The 22,107-nt window shown below is 44.2% G+C and overlaps 1 protein-coding gene across 1 annotated transcript in view; it reads left to right on the forward strand.

Moving 5' to 3' along the window:
• The window catches only part of LOC111141131 (A disintegrin and metalloproteinase with thrombospondin motifs 12-like), a 291,198-nt gene extending 273,805 nt beyond the window's left edge, over window positions 1-17,393 (forward strand). Inside the window, exons 22-24 of the mRNA XM_022493477.1 lie at window positions 2,390-2,533; window positions 8,921-9,074; window positions 17,215-17,393. Coding sequence (XP_022349185.1) covers window positions 2,390-2,533; window positions 8,921-9,074; window positions 17,215-17,393 — 477 coding nt within the window. The remainder of the gene's footprint in view (window positions 1-2,389; window positions 2,534-8,920; window positions 9,075-17,214) is intronic.
• Window positions 17,394-22,107: the final 4,714 nt, after the last annotated feature.

Genomic DNA, 22,107 nt, shown 5'->3' on the forward strand with positions numbered 1-22,107 from the left:
GTAAGCATTGAACGAAGAGTGAACTGAGGAGAAGGAGTGAACCAGTGACAATTTGCTGGAGATGGGGGGCAGGGGCGGGGTTGGAGACCAAACCTTCCACGGGTTCTGGAAAGGAAAGTGGTGAGCCACAAGTGTGAGACACAGAGTTAGCGTCAAAGCTTACAGAATAATGTCCCCCCCCCCCCGACCCCAGAGTCACTTCCAGTCTACATGTCAAGCAACCATGTTGATTCCTGAGGCTCTGGGCCAATACCTGTGATTTCCGGGGCAGTAGCCACCACTGTTCCTTCTTTCTCCTCCTTACCGGCTTAGTTCTAGAGCACATAAAATGCCTGTTCCTCTCATGCTTTGGACCTCCAAGCTCTCCTCATATGATGAGCCTGGTGACAACTTTCAGAATCCAGGGATTTGCAGAGGGGCCCTGTGAGAGAAGTGCATCTGCAGGTTTTTAAAGATGAGAAATCAGATCTGCCCTCTGGTTATGAAGATGTATCCTGGAAGCCCCAGTCAGGAGCTATTCCCTCAAGGGCTCCCGCCACCCTCCTTTCTGAATTAGTACTCTCATTCAAGCCAGCCACACAATTGAAAGACTTCCCTCTGAGAGAGATGGAAAATGCAAAAATCATTTTGAGTGTTGCTCTGGAGCCTTTGAAGGTCTGGGCACCCTTGTGCTTTACCCTGACTACCGCTGAGGCTGCTTTGTCTGTACACATTCACAGTCTGCCATCCTGAGAATACTGTAGGCCCCCTTGGACATGTCAGCCGGCCCAGACGACCAGCACAGAAGAAGCCTTTCTTCTATGGGGATGTCTCTGCAGGAGAGCTTCTCACACTTTAGCACACTTCAGAATCACCTGGAGGGTTTGTCAACACACAGATGGCTGGACCCCACCCCCAGAGTGTCCAATTTGGAGGTCTGGGGTGGGGCCTCAATTTTGCATTTCTAGCAAGTACCCAGAAGATGCTACAGTTGCTGGTCCGGAGACCACACTTGGAGAAGCCCTGGTGTATACTTTATTCACCTCCTTTCTTGGGACATGACATGACCAGATGACTCTGAATATATGCACACATGTAGGTATATGCACATGTGCAGGTTGTGAGGAACCTGCACAGATTCTAGAACTGAGCCAGTAAGGAGAAAGAAGGGACAGTGGTGGCTGCTGCCCCAGAAATCACAGGTATTGACCCAGAGCCTCAGGAGGCAACATGGCTGCTTGGCATGTAGACGGGAAGTGGCTTTGGGGAGGGGGGACATTCTTCTGTAAGCTTCGACCCTAACTCTGCATCCTACACTTGTGGTTTATTTACTACCTTCCTTTCCAGAACACATGGAAGGTTTGGTCCCCAACCCTCCCCACCTCCCCCATCTGAAATGGGGGATCCCTTCTCTTCTCTCCTCCTACAGAATAAATGGGAAAAAACCATGTTGACCCTTGAAGTTGGACTATCGTGAAAGTAATAGATCAGTTCTTTTATTGAGCAGAAAGCATTGATTGCATATGATGATCCAGTGTTCTAGAATACCACCACTCACGTCGTGCCTGAATGTAATGGGCAAGATGTTGCTAGCTGTAAATCGCTTTGTGGTTGCTGTTGTTGTTACCATACCATAATTAAGATTTTTCAAAGTACTTTTCAAAGCTTCTTGGTGGATAATGTAATTTCCTCCTAGAAGCCTTAGGAAAGTGAGACAATGGATCTTATGTAATTATATTAGTGGGCAAAAATCTGACATGTTTTGGAGTTGTCTCCCTTTAGGAATCCAGCTTGTCATCTCAAATTTGCTTTTGCAAGCATGACAGTTGGTGGATCAGACCCCAGGGCAAACCTATCCAGGCCCCTATTCAAAGCCATGGACCAATTTAATTCTAAAGCATTTTGTAGTGGGAAAGGAGGAAAAAATCCCATTTCAAGAGGAGATGAACAAAACTGTACTGCAAATGTGTGCTACCTGTTTGCACTTTTGGAGCTAATCATAATAAAGACATCTACATTTTACAGTTTGGTTTCTAGATACTTGTTCCAGAAGGCAGAATGAAGATAACATAATGTCCATTCTGGAAGGACCACTCATTTAGGTTTTTACCAAGAATTCCTTCTGTGTGACCTCCTGTTCTGTGTTACATTGAACTATGTGGCATCTTCTGATTATTTTTCCTCCTCTTCATATCCTCAGAATGTCCTTTATTAATTTCCTTCTTTCTCTTTAATTTTTGATTCATCACTGTTATGTAGTCATTGTAAGGAACCTGCACAGATTCCAAAATAGACACTAATATTCTTATTGGCACTGTAGACAACAAAAATGATAATAAAAAGGTCTTCCCTTATCACTGAAAAGGTCACTCTGTGATTTTTACCTAAACTTGTGCCTGTTCTACATCAGTGTTCCAGGTCCTGTGGAGGCGGAGTTCAGAAGAGAGCAGTGACTTGCCCGGGAGGTCTCTGTGACTGGAAGAAAAGGCCCACGCCCACTGCCCCCTGCAACAGCCACCCTTGTTGTCACTGGGTCGCTGGGAACTGGGACCTGGTAAGAATCAATTACATTCCCTTCTATTTATTTTAGTCTTTAAAAAAAAAATAACATTGTTTTGTTTTGATTTCAAAGGTAAGATATATTCATTGTCAATGTTCAGCATCTCCACTGGTTTATAGAGGGTTTCTGTACATTTTAGTTCTGGTACTCTTCTGCCATTAATACCTCTAAATCTGCTAGAAGTTCATCCTTAGCTGATGTGTGGCCGATGTTTATGTCGTGAACTCAGGAGAGAAAAGTTCAAATACCATCAGAAGACAACAGATCAAATACCAATATTATCCCAGAGGCACAAAGCCTAAGGAAGGACGGTTTTGGGTCCCAGCACCTCGGATCCTGGGGCTCGTCCTGGAGCAATCAAGAGTGGATGCGCCCTGCAGCTTGAGGCTCAGCCTGATTTTGTGAGTTTCAGATCTTGTCAAACCACAGGTCAGCTTGCCAGATAGCCAGCCTGTTGGATGGAGAGACAAACAAAAAATTAAACTGCAAACAGGGAAAAGATTTATTGTTGTCACAAAGTTTAGTTGTTATATAAATAACTGTATCCGTGACCCTGAAAACAAAGAAAATTCTACCATAGACAGTTTCTGCCATCAGTCTGATGGGTCATATCCTGGATTCTCTAGAAAATACAGTCTTAAGGCCAAATCTGATACCATGTCAAGGAAATGGGGGTGATAGGAAAGGGGAAGGAGACAGGAAAGGAGGGGAATTGAATATGAGGTGGTACATTACCAGACTGACCTCTTGTCCTAAGTGACTGCTGTTCGGGTTCAGGGATAACTGGGTGCTCTTAAAAGAAGGTCTTCTAAAACCTGTGTGAACTACTGCCTCTTAGGGTAGTTTGACTGGGGGCAGGAAGGGAGGAGATGACCCTATTGGCTCCTATCTCTCGGGATTGTGGGTAAAAAGTGTCCTCTCAGATGACTAATATCCCCTGTTGTCCTGGGTTATTCACGTGTGGGCAATGGGAAGACCCTACCGTGTCTCATGTCTCAACAAGAAAAGCCCAGAGTCGGGAGGTGAGAGGCACACAGCATGGACATGGGAGGTGCAGGCCAATGGGTCGGGCTGTGCTTTCATGAAGCCGGTTACCACCTCAGTGAGGACGGATCAAAGGCCAACAGCTGGGAGACGGGGAGCCAAGAGGATTTGATATACAAATCCCTCAACCATTAATATTTTTAAAGTGCCTTGTATCTTGTGTATTATTCTGACACAGGCCAGTGTAGTATTTTGCTGCACATAATGCCCCCGGATATTTTGCAGTTGCTATATCCTTATTGATCCGCATTGTTCAGAGCGGTGTGGTTGCTCCCGCACGCCCATGACTGAAAGTTCACATGCTGGCATGTGATCTTGGAAAAGGCTTCTGCTGGTACATCCAACTCAAGGTTGTGCTGGTGTCTGGATATAACCCACTCAAATCCAGGAAAAACAAGATGATTCATTATTGCTAACAGGACATTGCACATGAATCATTTACCCTGCAAAAATATTTTAAAAATACACTGTTTATTATTTTCGTAGCTTGAAAAAATGCCCAGGAGGCAAAGAAGAATGATGCCAGCCACTTCATTAGATAGCTAGGGCACATTCACACTTTCTGTGAATTCCCTATTTCTACTGGCATCTAATGCTGATTCCTGATGAATGACCAAAAGAGACACTGGTGTCACGTGCAATTGTAATTTTTTCATGTAAATGTAATTTAATCACTTTATATTTGGGCATCTCACAGTATCTCCCTCGGAAAATGACTTCATTTCCCTTTTCACTAGAAATTCAGTTACTCCAAAACTGAATTTCTTTATCTGTCATTGATTTCAGAACGTGAGAAGATAATACCTAATGAATAAATGCGTGTTGCAGGATTAGGCTCCTCAAAAATACCCTGGGAAGTGCCTGGAGGGCTCAGTTGGTTAAGCCTCTGCCTTTGGCTCAGGTCATGATCCCAGAGTCCCAGGATTGAGCCCTACGTCAGGCTCCCCCCTCAGCAGGGAGTTTGCTTCTCCATCAGACCATCCCCCGAGTAGTGCTCTCTCTCTCTCTCTCTCTCAAATAAATAAATAAAATATTAAAATATATATATATCCTGGAACCATGGATAACAATATAAGGATCACTAACCAAATCACATGTGATCATTAGAAGATAATTGATGTAACATGAACTATCATGAACATGTTAAAAATTTGGGCCCCCTTCAGGAACACAAAATCCCACAGAAGATTAACAACTACAGATGGACGTTTGTAAGTCTGTCAATTCCCTGAGGATCTAGTACCTCATTGTTCATTGTAAAGGAAAGCTGACCAATATTCTTTCTGGCAGGAAAGATAATGATAGCCCAGCAAATGTTACAGTAATGATGTGTGAAGCATATCCTGCTCTTAGGGAACTCACTGAGAAGATGAAATTGTCAAAAACAGCCCCCTTTGCCTATAAGAATGCAGTCTGCTTCTCATTTTGGCACTTAGGTAGCATCCAGGTTGTAAAATGAGGTTTTGTATAGTTGTTGTTCTTCAATTTCCAGCACATTTTTTCAAGTATAATCATCTTCTGGAGTTAGAGCAGAAAGCATTAAAATCATGGAAAAACTTAAAATACATAGACTCACCCAACAGTTCTACCTGTGACAATTTTCCCCACAAATATACCATCAAACATAATCCTAGGTGACAATAAAGATGTTCATTGCCATAGTGTTTGTAATAGCAATTCCTAAAAATAACGTAATATCCTCTGATAGAACTGGTCAGTCTATTAATTTGTTATAGTTCAGCCCTTTTAAGAATGAGGTAGACCCATATTTCTGAGTTGTAAAACTTTCTAACAACAGAAGTTGAAAATTTCTTTAGAGCGAGTTAGAGGTAACTGCCTCCTGCAAGTGGACATGAGTTAAAGTTTCCCTGGAAGAGCCATAGGTCAGAAAGTCATCACTTGTGCATGTCAAAAATGAGGGGACTTGAAGGGTGGCCAACACCTACCAAGCCAGGCTTTGGGATTGCTCTTGACCTCCAGCACCTATAATTAAGTGAAAAAGACAAATTGTAAGAGTGCAAGTAACACATACAGATGAGTTGAACATATACATTTGCCTCTGTTCCCCAAACTGCATTAAATAGAAGAGGTGAAAATTAAAAGTGCCACAAATCCACAAAGACAAGAGAACAGGCACAATATCGCAGGAGTCAGTAAAATTTTGGAAGCTAGAAGCAGATAGCCAAACTTAAAGTTGACTTAGCATGGTAGAGAAAGCCAAGAACTGTCCATAGCAGAAATTTTCTCTGAGGCAGCTGTTGGGGGGTGGGGGGACATGGGAGGGGATTGGGGGTTGGGGGATGAGAGTTGGTTGAAAGTTTGTAAAGAGAGACATTTGGCTCTTAAGATCTTTCCTGACCACAGCATAGAAGTCTTCTTGCTGGAGAAGTAAACCAAGAGAGACCTTGGAATCAGTCATGATTGGTGAGGACAAAAGAACTTCTCTCACCATTGATTAAGTGAAAATATACACAGTATATACTGTCCTCCTTTCCTCGATAGAGCTCCACAAAGGCAGGGGACAGAGTTAGCCTCGAGAGAAAAAAAACCCACACAACACAGATCTCTTCCCAATCACCTTATATAAAGCTACCTTTCAGTAAGTGCTGCCACCCATGAAACTTCCAGTCAGCTCACAGGTACCTCATCGTAAGTCAATAGCCTAGGATTACTGGACATTGAAAAAAATCTATCACACCAAGGACAAAATAAAAAACAGAACAAAAGAAACCCCAAGGAACAGAGACCTTGAAAGAAACATCAAACTCCTCTCTCCCCCCAACAAACTATATCTTTTCGGAGAAACAAGAGATGACATCCATGACCTAGCTTCCTAGTACAGCTATATAAAAAGAGTATTCAGAGAATATAAGAAAAACTTAAAATTTTTTAGAATAGCAAAAGTTAAAAAAAGTAAATAGAAGGATTGGGAAAATAATGTGGAGAAATCTCTCAAGAAAAGGAGAACAAAGACATAAAGAAAATATGATGAAAGATAAGAAAAGTAGAGGATCAGACCAGGAGATACAATATCGAAATAATATTCCAAAAAGGGAGAATGGAGATGAGATAGAAATGAGGTGGTCAAAGAATTAGTAGAAGAATATTTTCAGATTTGGAAGACATAGGTCTCCATGCCCGTTAAATGCTACAAGACAAAGGAAAGTCAGGAGAGAGGAGGACCTGTTTCTACATCAGCAGAAGCAGAAAACAAATCTGACTTTCCATGGTTGTTACCATGACTGAACTCAAGGATATCTCCTGTGCACTTACAACTGGGCCTACCCTATATTAGTAGTAAGTGCAAGAAAATTATTCAGTGAAGATGCTTGCATTAGTTTTAAGACATCTAGTGGTTCCTCCTCTTCATAGTTCTCCATGCCATCCATGTTGGCTGAGTAGTAGCAAACCAGAGATTTATAGCTTCTCACAGGTGAATCTTTGCTAGTCACCTGCTGAACCCTGGGAATCAACATTTCCAAACAGGCCAGTTTAAGCTGAAGAGAAACCCAGGGCTCTAATTGAATAGGCATCCAGGACTGAATGAGACTAGCATGGAGTTACAACTAATCAGCATTAGCCCCATCCTTATTTTGGGATGCTCAGTTCTATACCAAGATTCCCTATTGTTGCTGGTTCCAAAGAAGCGGAACTGAGCATGGAGAGAGGTGTAGCTTCTCTCTAAAACCCCAAACTCACAGCATTACTACCATTAACAAAACCCAAATTAGCCACCATGGTTCCTGCTTAATCCTCCAATAAAGTACAACATAAATTCATGCATCTTCTTTACTCACAAGTCATTTTCTTTGAGTAATAAATGCATGGACCGAGACCTATCTGCTTATTTTTGTGCTTGGCTTGAAATTAGTTTTTCATCTTCATCTGTCCGGCCCAAGATGGCCTAGAGCACTTCAGCACCCAGAACCAGCCCAGCCTGGTTCCATCAGACCCTTAGGAGAAGAGAACAGGAAAGGAAGTCATTTACTTTATCTAACAGCATTATTTTACAGAGAAAGAAAGTGAGAAGTTGAGTAAATGATCCAGGACAATGTAAAGTAAGTGGAAAAGCCCATCTCTGGAATCCTGGTCCAGGACTCTTTGCCAGACTCTGGCTGATTAACTTCCCTTGTTCTTCCCACTGGCCTCTGTTGCACACTTCTATTTCCTCGGGATCAACTCAGTAGTTGTTTCTTACTGGTTTCTGCCCTCTGGGAGGTTTTGATTATATAAGAAAGAAAAGGCTAAAAGTAATAAAACGTGAAATAGATGTTAATCATTGGAGTATCTGGGGTCCACAATAGCCAAAATGTGGAAGCAACTCAAGTATCCATCGATAGATGAATGGATAAACAAAGTGTGGTATAAACAGACAATGGAATATCATTCCACCTTAAAAGAAATTCTGGCGCTTGCTATAATGTACAGGAATCTTGGAGACTTTACACTAATTGAAATCAGCAAGGACCAAAGAACAAATATCGTATGATCCCACTTAGATGAGGTATCTACAAAGGTCAAATTCATAGATACAAAAAATAGAATGGTGGTTGCCAGGGGCTAAGGCTGGGGCTGGGAGACGGAGGAGTTCTTATTTAATGGAAACAGTGTTTCAATTTGGAAAGATGAGAAAGTTCTAGAGATGGATAGAGGTGATGATTGCACAACAGTGAGAATGCGCTTTTAAGGCACTGGATGCTATACTTAAAAACAGCTAAAAGAGTGGATTTTATGTTCTACAGATATACACAATAAAAAGACTTTTTTTTTTTTCCAAGAGTATATGTGTTAAGTACAGACAAAGATTCTCACAGCCCCAGGAATCACAGGCCACTTTTGCAGTCCAGAGAACTCCTTTCGGCTTGTGGGCAGCTGCTTCACGACCCTGTGGTGCCCTCTTGCCTGTGTGGCTTGAGGCCACAACAAGATCGAGCTGGGCCCATTCCACGTTCTTTCTCCATCCCTCCATGGTTTTCCTCTCTCATTTCTCTTTCCTCACATCTGATTCCCAGCCCCAAATCAAAACGAGTGCAGAGAAGCTGGATTTCTGAGGCACCAGGACCTAGACACGAAATTTTGTTCTGTTTTTTCCTGCTGTTCCACCTTTGTCCACATTCTTCAGGGAACCCCATAGTAAATTAAGCCGAATTCAGTCCACAGTCAGTAGTGTAGACTCCTCCACAATTCACATTTCCAGATGACTAGTGCTTTATTCCCTGACTCCTTCAAGACGATGCCTGGTCATGGAGACTTTCCCCTGCCTGAGCACAGTGGCGTTAGAGCTCCCGTCGTGCCGTGGGGAAGACTTGTGACTCTCCGTGCGCCCCTCTCTTTCAGTGCACCGCTTCCTGTGGGGGTGGCTTTCAGAAGAGGACCGTCCATTGTGTCTCCTCAGAGGACAATATGACTGAAGACCGATGCCTGTGTGATCACGAGCCCAAACCTCCAGAATTCCGAAAATGTAGCCAAGAGGCCTGCAAGAAGAGTGATGGTGGGTGAATGAATGACTGCCAGGCAGGGCGAGAGCTTTTCATAAATAAGGTGTCCCGTGTGAATTCATTGTGGATGGTTTTAGTCCCCTTTGGCGCCAGGAATCTTCATGCTGAAGAGGCCAGCCAGCTCCACTCAAAGCAAGCTATCAATTTGGTGAGGTTTGACTCTAATTCCTTTAGGGATTATCTCCTATATTTTCCTGCCTCAGAGAGCACTCAGACTGATGTCATCCTACACAGATGAGAATCTCTTCTGCTTTGTCAGAAATGTCTGAGAGATACGCCCGTCCTTCTCAGGAAACTGGCCAGGGGCCGAGCGGCCCTCTCTGTCAATGCTGCACTAACGGCTTAGCTCAGGTGCCACAGAAACAGCTCTGAGGTGCAGATTCGGTGCAAGGGATCTATTTCAGAAAAGCTCCCAAGGGAGATCGTGAGGGGAATAGGGGCAGCAGGACAGAAGAGGGAGAAATCACAGCCAGGCTGCTGCTTCAGCCTGGTCCCACAGGAGAGCTCCGGGGGGCAAGTCATGCATCTGCTCCTGAGGTCCCAGAGCTGGACTTTCACACTCCCACACTTTTCAGCCACCGGCCAAGGGCCACCCCAGGGGAAGGGAATTCACAGGTTAAAAGCTCTCCACATGGAGAGACAAATGAGCTCCAGCAGACACTGCGGGCACTCCTCCAAAAGAGCCAGCGTCTCTGGGTATTAGCAGTTGAAGAACAGGGATGCTGGCACTGGGGAAGGGGGTGAGGGGGTGACACATGAAAGTGGACCAACAAATCTGAGGAGGGAGACCTGAGCAGGGGAGCATCGTGTTGTCTGCTATATCCAACCTCCACTTTCAGAAAGCTTCCCAGGTTGAATGACCTGTGGTCACCTTTGTCATGTTAAGTGTGTTGAACTCCAACCTGGAAAGGTTAAGAGGCCTGTTCGTGAGCACATGGAGGGCTGATGGCAGAGCCGGAGTCTCAGACCAGGTCACCTTCTCTTCACAGGCCTCTCGGGGGTGGAAGGAATCCAGTGTTGGAATCAGACAGCAATGGGTGTGGGTCCCATAGCAGCCCCTTTCTATCTCTGTGACCTTGGCAAGTTATGTAATGCTCTGAGCCTCTTTCCTTTTGGCTCTAAGGAGAATAATAACACAGGCCTTCTAGAGGTATTGTAAAGATTTTAAATAGCAGGTATTGAGTGGGTTTGAAAAGAAAAAAATTCCGTCAACAAACCAGTTCGATTACCTCCCTTGGGCACCTTACTTCATTTCAATAGACTAACAGTTTTCTGAATAGGTCCGAGCATGAATTCTAATGTCTATTCCATTGGTGTCTGGGGCGTCACTGATATGTGAGGGTTTTTTTTAATTAAATTAAAAACCTAGAGAGAAGGTTTTTAGGTAGGGAGAGAGGATTTTTTTGATAATTACATCCGTTACAAAGTAGAGAATGCCTCTTATAGATGTAGTCCTGAGATCGGGATTTAGAGAGTCAGGCTGAATTTACTCTGCCCCTCGTTCAAGAGCTGACTACTAGACAGCAGCAGCTAAGAGAAAAACTCTTGAAAACCATCATGTTGGTGGTCCCCAGTGGTAGTCGTGTTCTGAAGATTCTTCAGGATGAGAGGTAGTGAAGGCTGTGGTCTGTTAATCTATTCCTCGCCTCCTTCCAAGGACTGAGGGGGCTGGTATTCCACAGAGACCACCATTAGAGTTCGTACCCGAGAAGATTTTCCCTAGAGGTTGCTTGTTGACAAATCGTGCTCTTCCTCAGCACATATTTGCTAGACCCTGACCAACTCCATGTAAACATAATGTCAATCAAGAAACAAAGCGCAACCCAGCGACTCTGAGAAGGGAAGTAATGATGTTACAAGAGTTCCTGGAAAGGCATTGACTGCAAACTGGGGAGAGCAGGGAAGGCCTGTGGAGGAAGTAAAGGATGAGTAGACGGGTCAGGCAGGAGGTTCCTGGAAAGGCTTTCGGTTTCTTCAGTAATCAGGAAGAATACAAGGTCATGGCGCAGAAGCCTAACTCAAGCTCCCTGAAGATCAAGGGAAGTTAGAAAAGGTAGGGCTGGAGGGGAAAACTGGAGCTTAGGAAGCATGCCAATGAGTTTGGACTTTATCTTCAGGGCAGAAGGGGCAAAGGAGCACTGGAATATTCTAGACAAGGGTGTGGAGATGAGAACTTCATGCTGGCTGCCATTGGAAGGTAGACAAGGAAGACTACTCTGTAGACGCAGCTGTCCCCCGCGCCAGAGATAGATGTGATATAAGCTGGGGTAGTAGACGTGCAGGTGGAAAGAAGGAAGTGGATTCAAGAGCCAATGGACAGGGAGATGTGGCAGGACTCTGTTCCTGGAGGAAGAAGAGGGAGGATGAGCCCAGATTTCCAACGTGGGCCACTGAATAGAGGAGGCTACCATTCTCTGGGCGTCCTATGCCCACAGTGGGTTTGGGAATGAAGAAAGGAAATGAGTTCCGTTTGGGATGTGCTTGTTGATAGGCCCATGAATCATTTAGGTAGGAGTGCCTTGTGATTGGTTTCCTACACAGATGGGAAGACCACAAGGGAGTTTTGAGCTGGAAATTCTGAATGCAATACACTGAGGGAGAAAATGCTGTAGAAGTGATTATCATGTGCAGTTACTTTCTGACCAAATTACATTTGAGGATGGCTATCATGGACCTTACTTGAAACTCTTAAGAAAAGCTGCTAGGGCTTATTTTCAGAGGTATAACTAACTTTTAGCTTTCCAGATTCTTACTACTCAAAATGTGGTCTGTGGACTGGCTGCCTTGGCCTCACCTGGGAGCTTGTTAGATGCACAGGATCTCAGGCCTCACCGCAGACCTGCTGAATCAGAATCTGCATTTAAACAAGATTCCCAGGTGATTTGTGCACATGAAAGTTTGAGAAGCCAAAGGGCAAATTTGAGACCCTCTTCCTTTCATGTCATCTCATAACCTTCTATTGTACCATGTTTTTAAAATGTTAAGGTTATAGAACCCATTAGTGTTGTGTTGATTTTTACATAATTGAAGCCACAATATAGTCCTCGTTGACCACGTCCAGTGTTATGGGCTCTTATTTTTAAATTCTACATAGATGGTCTTTTTTTAAAAAGATTTTATTTATTTATTTGAGAGAGAGAATGAGAAAGAGCATGAGAAGGGGGAGGGTCAGAGAGAGAAGCAGACTCCCTGCCAAGCAGAGAGCCTGATGAGGGACTCGATCCTGGGACTCCAAGGTCATGGCCTGAGCAGATGGCAGTCACCCAACCAACTGAGCCACCCAGGCACCCTAAGTAGATGGTCTTTAACTGTTTGATTGCTGGACAGTGCAATCTTCAATAATCAGAACCAGGTCAAATGCATACTTGGTATGACTTCTCTTGAAATCTCACACTGAGAAGATGACGACTAACAGCTGGCTGGCAACAGATATAAATAGCAACGAATTCCACTCATCAACAATTATCAGGGCAACAAAAGTTAATTATGAGCTTCTCTTGAAGGTCGAGCCATGCTTACTCATATAGAAACAACATGAAGAGTAGCATCAAGAAATTCCTTGATTTTAAAAACCCACCACCCACCCTTACCCTCATGTCCTCTAAAATGCTTTGAAAATAAGTCATTTAGTGCCTGGAATCTTGTCAGCCGCCAGCCAGCACAATACACATATGCCCTGTGTCCATCTTACAAGATCAGATATGAATTCCACGTAAAGTTTGCTTTCTTCCAGGCCATTTTATTTCCTTTAGATGCCATCTGAGTTGTTAATGATTTAAATTCTAAATCAGAACTACCATTTCCATAGTAGAGACTACATAGTAAAACCCTAAGTAGGTTAAGGTATTTTTTAATTTATCCAGAAATATTTACTATCAGGTATATTCTAGGCATTACATTCATAATGATTAAAAAAACAAAAGCAAAACTCATACACACACCACTATTCCTAGGTTGGTTGTTGTTTTTTTGTTTTGTTTTAAATTTAAGGAATGAGGGGTAGAGAAGGCAAGAAAAAGAATAAGGAAAGTAATAAGGACAGTACATAGACCCCGAGTTGGTACAAATGAACATTTGAGTCGGCAAACTTTCTATTCTGGAATATTCTTTCAGATGAATAGGATTTCATGTTTTCATTTATTCAGCAAATATAAAGGATCACAAGATATGTCCTAGACAAGTGCTTAAAAACTGAGGCTACAGAAATAAGTAAAATACAGCTCCTGGCCTCAAGGAACCCAAACTCTTACAGAAACTGTATTTGTCAGCAATATTGAAATTGTTTTTCAACTTTCTTTTGTGGGCCAAATATTATCCTTTCAGCCTAGACACGGCTGACAACAAAGAAACAAGCTTTTAACTGTCCCTTTAAATTTCCAAGCTTGGTTTCTGTTGAACCGGCAGAGCCAAATTGGGATCTCCTCTCCAAGTTGCCCCTAATTATAAGCATTGTGTGTGCTTCGGCTGGAATCCAGTGTGCTGATGAACACAACAAGCCTTCATTGTTTTATAATAAGAAAGAGAACTGTGCAGTCAAGCCATGCCACAATGCTGGGCTCACGTCATTGTCTAAATGAGCTGCTCAACGTGGGCCTGGAACACAGGCTCCCCATTTAGGCCACCACATCCGTTCTTCCTTCGAGTGCCCCATTCTCGAGCAGGAGGACCCCAGGACCCAGCATGCTCCCAGGATTCTGAGGACCATTGAAAAGCAGGCTTCCTTCTGTCATGGTTCAGGCAAGATCAGGCAAGAACACAAGGCATGGTTGAGCCTCCGTCTGTCCCACACGGACATGTCACCTAACCTGACAGCTGGGGGCCTGTGTGGAGCCAGGGAAGAGGCTGTGTTCAAGGAAGATCTGTCCATGTGGCCCCCTTCCCACCTCATCCCCCATCGCCAGTACAAGAGCTTCATTCCCTTAGTGGCACCCTGGGAACCTTGCCTGAAGCAACATTCGGATCCCGGTCACAACTCCATACCAGCTATGCAGTATGGGGCCAGTTACTAAGCCTTTTCAGAACCCTCAGTTTTTAAAAGAAGAGCCATACCTATAAGTACGTTTCTAGGTAGATCAAATGAAATAGTACAGAGGAATTATGTGGCCTGCTGTGGGGTGAGTGCACAATCTGTTGTATTTCAGTTATGATTATTGTTACAGGGAGAGGCGCATTACTGTCTTGGGGCTACTGTACCCGGCTACCAAGAGCTACAAAGCTGAAAGCAACAAAAATGTGTTCTCACACTTCTCACACTTCTTGAAATCAAAGTCTCGATAGGGCCGTGCTCTCTGTCTTAGCCTCTCTTCGTTGCTGGCAGTCCCTGGCTTTCCTTGGCGTGTAGCTGGGTCACTTCAGTCTCTCGCTCTGTCTGCACAGGGCCAGCTTCCCTCTGATGTCAGGGTATTCCCGTGGCTTTCTCTTCACTGTGTATACCGGTCTCTCCTCCTCTTCTTATAAGGACACTAGTCATTATTAAGGATTAAGGGCCCACGCTATTCTGACCTCATCTTATTTTACATCATTATTACACCTTCAAAGAACTGTTTCCATGTGGGGCCCCTAGGTGGCTCAGTTGTTAAGCATCTGTCTTCAGCTCAAATCATGATCCCAGGTTCCTGGGATTGAGCCCCACATCAGACTCCTTGCTCAGTGGGAAGCCCGCTTCTCCCTCTCCCACTCCCCCTGCTTGTGTTCCCTCTCTCACTGTCTCTCTCTCTCTGTCAAATAAATAAAATCTTTAAAAAAAGAAAAAGAAAAACATTTCCACATAAGGTCACATTCACATATGCCACTGCCACTTTGGGGGACACTTAAACTTTGGAGGATGCAGTTCAGCCCACAACAGGTAAGAACTTTGGGAACCTCTAGGAAGCCTTTTTTAGAATGGTAGACACCCTCGAGAGATCACACTAGAGCCTTAGCAGAAAAGGCTCATACCACCATTTACAGAACAGTTCAAGATAGAATGTAGTACCATGTTTGAACAAATATTACATAATAATGCAAGTTTGGAGACTGAAACAGCAGGGATCCATGTGGGCCAGCATGGCCAAAAGAAGCTTCATGAAGAGATGGAAGGCAGGCTGACCTTTGACACTGCCTCTGTCTTCTTCCTCTGCTAAAGTAGCCCCAGAGCACTCCCATACTCACGTCAGGGGAGTTGTGGGGCAGAGAGTTATGCCGCCTGACTCTCCTCCAGCCACCACCCACAAGGGCTTCAGGAGATGCTAGTTAAGAAATTGGAGCAGGTCTGTGCCACCAGGCACCCATGCTGGTCCTGCTCCAAAGCCAGCAGCCTAGAAGGGAATTCTCACATCACTCTGAACAGCAACCCACACAATACCTGGCCCAGAAGTCACGGTAGGAATCGTTGGCTGAAACACGTACGCCTTCTGAAGCAGAACACCTAAGAAACTTCCCTGTGGATTTTAGGAGCAATTGGATTTTATAATAGGCTTAAAGAAGAGGCCTGAAGAATAAAAGAATCCACAGTGAAGACCTTTTGGGTTCTACAAACACTGTGTGTTACCAAATCCCAACTGCTGTTCGAACCTGCAAACAAAATAGGACTCTGACAGCTAATCAAATACGTTTTTGTTTCTTCACAGAAAAACAAGGTGGTGTCAAGGGAATGATGAGGTCTGAGGAGATTAAAAGTTCTTTTTTCTTTTTCTTTTTTTTTTTGCCTTCATGACCTGAGAGTGAAAAAAAAAAAAAAAAAAAACACACAAAAAAAACCATAAAGAGGAAAAAATACCTTCATGGTTTTTGGATAAAGAGGATATTACTTCAATTTGTGAAAAAAGTTTTTCTTCAAAACTATTCAAATCTCTTCTGTAAAAAAGAAAAAGCAAGGCAACCAGAGCTCGGAGAGGCACTCAGCAAACTTTGAAACAATTTCACTTTAGAGAAGGAAAATCTGCTCTTCGGGGCCTTAGTGAGTTTCTTCCAGCTCAAGAGTCCGTGGACTAGTCCAGTCTGAGTACCGCTCCCAGAATATGTGTGCTGGTGGTCCCTGAGAAAGTCCCCACCTCGTGGGATAAAGAAATCAGGGCCAAGGGCGAGAAAAAACAATGAGGGACTTACTTGCTTAGACCTGTCAGAGTAGAACAAGGATTACACTTTAGGTAGCTCACTGTTTGCTTGTTGTGGGAATTATCTACATATGTTTTTGTTCTTTCACCTACACGGTCCATTTCTGGAGGGCAGTGATACATTTCATACATCTGTATCCTCTGCTCAGAATCCACTGGCTAGTCAGCTAGCTGGGTTATCATCTGGTGCTTTGAATGATATGACTGGTAAAAGCATAAGCTCTAGAGTCAACATTGTCTCTGTTTAGCTCTGACTATGCCCCTTACCAGCTGGGGAACATCGTGCAGGACCTTAACTTCTATAGGGCTCACCGTCCTCATTTGTAATAATGGAAAAACTCCTGTTGGCCTGATGGCCCTGCTGGGGAGATTACGGAAAGCAGTGCTTGTGAAACATTGCATTCAATGATCGCATGAAAATACTGCAGAGCCAAACACCTCTAAACCCAGGGCCTTAAAACGACAATCATGGGTGGTTAGCTCACACCTGTGGGTCAGCTAAGGTTCGGCTAACCTAGCTTGGCCTTGGTTGGCCTTGGCTGCAAGCCGAAGGTTCTGTCTAGGTTTGCTCCCTGTGTCTCCCATCCTCCGCGGTCCACTAGCTGCACGAACCAGGTCCTCCTCCTGGGGACAGCAGAAGCTCATCAGGACGGGTTCACCACATTGCACTTCCCAAGGCCCCATAGGGATCATCCCTACTGATACCACATTGTCCAAAGCAAGTATTGGACTGAAGCCAAAGTCAAGCCATGAAGTGTTCACCCCCGACCAGGCCGCCATGGCAAGGGTGGGAACGTATATGGAGCTGTGTTGCACAGGAGTGAAGCACTGTGACTGATAATTCAGTTTAACACAAACACTTTGTACCCTGTCTGTTCCATAATCACCATTCAGGGGGTGTCAATTACTATGAATTACTACGAAGCCTTTCTGGGTAGACCTGTAACATCTTCCATTCATAGAAGTTGTGCTCATTCACTTACAAAGGATAATCTTTCTTTTTTTATGTTGTTTTTCTTATTTTTCTCTCCTTCCTCAGATTTACTTTGTACCAAGGACAACTTATCAACCAGTTTCTGCCAGACACTGAAAACCATGAAGAAATGTTCTGTACCCACCGTGAGGGCTCAGTGCTGCCTCACATGTTCCCAGACACACGTCGTCCACACCCGAAGGCCAAGAAAGCCACAGTCGCTCAAAAACCCCAAAGCATTCTAAGTCCAGAAGCAAGCCACCCCCCACCACAGACCACAGCCGCCTGCTGATTGACTCTCCCGCGTTCTAGCCCCAGGGACTACTTCATTGAAGTTTTTCGGGTTCAACTTTGGTTCAAAACAAAATCCACTGTGTTTTATTCGCCACAGAATGGCTTTGCGGAAGGCATGGGATAACAGTGCTTGCTACTCCCTGATAGGCCGGTGAGATATCCAGGAAGTTCAGGCATCTCCTGGGACGGGTTCTTGGGAAAGGTGCCAAATTAGGTAAGTCAGTGACTGATGTCTTTTTCCCCCTTAAAAGTAAAAACAAAGACCCCAGGTTTTTCCCAGACTGCCTCAGGAGTATCTGGAAATAGAACCACATGCATCCAGGAAACAGTCTTGTTAATTTACCTTGGTGAAATCCTCCTTTTTTTCCTCCCTACTTGGGGAAGATGCTGTTTAATATGTAATGGAAGAGCTTTCAGGAATATTCCTTTAATTCATCCAGGCGAAGGCGACTTTCTTTAGTCAGTACACAACTGGGGCAAGGAGAGAAGGTGCTGGCTGTATCATTCAGTCCCTGTAGACTCGTCATCTGGGCTGTTAAGACTCCCATGCTGGCCTGGAGACATGAGAAGAAGAGGAAAGAAGAAATGGTCAGAAACTATAGACTTTAATAAAGGTAAGGGATTTAGCTTAATTATAGGGAAGACATTCTGACTCAAGGATAATTTCTATGGAAATTCTTAAAAAGGAAGTAACAGAAATTAATTTCTTGCCAGTGTAAGAAAAGAAACACAGACCTTTATACTTACCACTTTCCTGGCAAATACCTTGCCTTTGGGGAAGAGCATGGGAGTCTTCCCATCTGACTTTTCCTCTCCAGCATGTTCCCTGCCTCAGTCATCAACTCAGAGGTCCAACTGTCTTTCTCTTACTGGGGGTTCACACACAACAGCTGCCATAGTCAAGTCCATGGTTGCAAGACACTCCTGCCGAACCCAGGACAGAAAACGGGGCTCAAGATCAAAATATTTCAGAGAACCAGGTAAACTGTATTAAGTACAAGAATTTAATACAAACTTCAGTCTTGAGAAAAAACAAACCCATAGCTCCAAGCAAGGTTAAATAGGACCCCAGTATACCCAGTAGTTAACTTTTGAAGGTCTGTCCCTTAGGGGGAGCAGGCAAGTCAGAAGAGTCCAAAAAAGTGAAATGAAAGTGAAAATGCTTGTTCTGGATGTTCTCACCACTGATTAGGCAGCTGTGGTCTCAAATGCAAGGCAACTTTCCTGGTTTGTCAAGGGAGGCATTTACAGGAACTGAACCCAGAGAGCGATGATGGGGGGCGGGGATGGGGCCTTCAGGTCACGAGCAGCTTGGCTGAGGCTCATACACAGGTAGACTGCACTTACTGTTCCCCGTGGAGCACAGAGTCCCCTGGCTCCTGTGGATTACCTATCCATTCACCAGAATGGTGCTATTGAAAACCGGTGCTAATATCTAGAAGGGGGCAGAACTGATAGAAACACACAGATGGATGTACAAGTGGACAAGTCCATCCACGTCTGTCAAACATGTAACGGTATTGCCGGCCAATGCCAGTTCTATTGCTTGGACACTAGAAACTTAACATTGTTAATATGATGTGCTTTTTTTTTTTTTTTTTCAAGCCATTAGTGTGTATTATTCTGGTAAACTCCTGTGGAAAATAAAATACTGAGGTTGGGATGGAACTTAAGAGAGAAGAGAAACAGGACAGAAACAGCCATGTTTACCTGAAGTGAGGGAGTTATTTCCCAATGATGAGGTTCTTGTATTCTCTGTCTTTAAAGGCAAACACTGCTGGCTGATGACAGTCTCTGATGACACGACGGTTTTAGAGAGGAGAGGCTTAAATGGTTAGTGATGTGAGTGGTGGGGGAGAACCTGGTTTTTTCTAAAGACGCAGTTTGCAAAGACTGTTCCTAGAGTGGAGTATGGGCTTTCGGGGGGCGCTGAGTGTCAGCCCCGGGCCCGAGTTATTTCACTGGTACTGTACTAGCTATCAAAGGCGTATGCATGTCATTGGAGACCTGGATATGACCAGCCTTTCAAAACTCAGGAACAAACCCGGATCCCTAGTGATTCTCAGCAAACTCAACTAGGCCATATTTCCCAATATACAAAATGGACCATGTTATTTATGACCCACATGGTGAAGATGATAGATGTGTGAGGAGGTTCTGCCCAGAATCTCCATTCTAGGCCTTTCTCCAGTTTCTCAAAGATAAGAAATTAGCCCCTCATCATGCATCCCACACATTCCCTTCCTGTGTGGAGGCTGCACTATGGGATTGTTGTGTGGCCTCCATCATTCTGGACTCCAGGCTAGAAATAGCCTTGCTGTTAGAGTCATCTGACAAGTCATTTCCTTGACAGTCACTCAGCTTTGGATCCTCAGGGTTCGGACAGGTCCCTATGCTTCTAATCAGAGAGGGGAGACTCTGAAGACAAGAACCTAGATAGTGACTTTACCATTTCTTCGGTGCTCATGGGGGACAACACGAAAGCAACATCATTGGTTTACTTAACACACGTCCTCTCTTCTTCCCATCTTGAACAAGCAAGTGAGAGGTGTAGCAAAACACACTGGACACCCATCTGCCATGAACCCAAGAGGCGACCACAGGGTCTGGTGCTTTGATACAGCAAGGTTCTTGAGCCCAGGTTGGTTTACACTGCCTTTCACCTGGTAGAGTTTGCTGTTCTCTGAAAAGTTGTGGGTTATTTTATTTCAAGGGACTAATGAATACTTTTCTAGAAAGGGAAATCATTCTGTGGATACTACAGTTGCCTCGTTGTGGGAATGACTTGTTGTATGATGGCTTTCTTGGTGCAAGCAATCCAATGTGGTGCTTTCAGATGTTTAGCGAATGTTCTGGAAAACTTCCATCAAGTTTCTGAAACCAGTTTGGGAGATTTGCATTGTTTCAGACCATCATTTCCCAATCAATTGGCTTAAATCCTTCAAACTCAGAGCTACACATTGCTACCCCAGAGACTGCAGGTCTCAGCTCTTCTCCCTCTGACTTTCAGATGAAACCAGGGGACAGTATCTGGTGCTCAGTGACAACGATTCACTTTCAGGGGAGAAACCACATGACATGAACTGCCTGGTGCTATAACTTAGCCAACATGTTTGATGCTACTCCTGTTTTGTTGTATGGCTAATTCAGATATTATTGTTATTAGTAGTAGTATTTTAAATTATGTCATATTAAAAAAAAAAAAACCACATCATTGGCAGAGCTCAGTTCTCCGACTGTCCTCCAAAGTGCTTGTATGATGTGTATGGCCCAACCTATCTGCTCTCCCTGCATCTCTGTGCTGTGCTGCTTTGCCAGGCCCACTTTAGGGGGTCCCTTGGTGGGGACCTCAGTACTTAAAACCTGATTGTAATCATAGCCTGCCATCGAGTGGCATTAATAAATGGCTAAACTCATTGATGTTTCCATGTGATTCATTTACTCCTGCCGTGAGACTCCCAACACCCACCAGTGTTAATGTGGGATTCAGCAACTGGAGGAGGAGGATGCCAATTTCTTCCTCCCACACTCCATGCGGATTCCTTCCTCTTCCACCCCGAGCTCATTATGTCCCCTGATGAGTCACATCCCAGGTGAGGTGGAACGCAAGTCTCTTCTCATGAATGATTATACAACAGACATGATCCATCATAAGATGATCTGAACTGATCCACAGAATTCTCAGCACCAGGTTCAGTGTAATCAGACTTGTAGCTCACAGCAGAACCTACTTCCTCAATCTATCCAACCTGTAGGCCTAACGTTTAACAAGAGAAAGTAACCCACCTCTAGAAAATCTTGCTCTGGAAATCCAGTCCTTTTCCCAAAATGGTAAATAGCATAGCAAGTATGGTCAGCAAAGGTCGAATTTGGCCATGAGGACATGCAATTTACTCAGTTGGAACGAGTGACAATGAGCCTGGCAAGAGTCAAGCAGCTGCGGGCCATTCCTAGGATGTTCAGAGGCATACACAGGAATGGTAGGAGTCATTTTTTGGTCAAGAAGACCTCACAGAGGGCCATGAACACCTCCTTGTTTGTACCTTAAAAACTCATTTCTGTGATGACTAGGTAACTCCTATCCTACAAAACTCAGCTCAAATGCTGCCCACCCCCCAAGACCTACACTAACCCCGCCAGAAAGCCCGAGACACTTGTCTGCTCCCTCACCCTATTTTTCTCTAGAACAGCAGTTCTTAATCAGGAGTAATTTTTGTCCCTAGGAAACATTGGACAATGTCTGGAAACATTTTTAATTTTGACAGCTTGCGGGGTAGGTGGTTAGGGAGAGTGTGCTAGAGGAATCTAGTGAGGAGAGGCCAAGATTACTGCTAAACATTCTATGTGGCAGCCCCACCCCCAAAAGAATTATCTGGTTCAAAATGTCAATAGTTTGAAGTTGAAAAACCACACTTAAACAATTATCACCCTGGACTGAGTAGCAGCATTTCTGGGTTGAGTGAAACTGAGCTCGCCAGCATTTCTGGGTTGAGTGAAACTGAGCTCGCCCTAAAATTCAGAACTCATGAAAGGACTGATGAGGTGGGTCAGGAAACCTCTGAAGAAGAAAACATGTTTATCAGGATTCAAAGCACATCTGCTCAAAAAAGCATCTCAATGTTGCAGGAGAGAAAGAGTAGTGACCATCGCTCCAGAAGAGTCTTG

The sequence above is a fragment of the Enhydra lutris genome, unplaced genomic scaffold (assembly GCF_002288905.1).
Source record: "Enhydra lutris kenyoni isolate GAN:26980312 unplaced genomic scaffold, ASM228890v2 scaffoldscaffold5, whole genome shotgun sequence".
NCBI classification, from domain to species: Eukaryota; Metazoa; Chordata; class Mammalia; order Carnivora; family Mustelidae; genus Enhydra; species Enhydra lutris.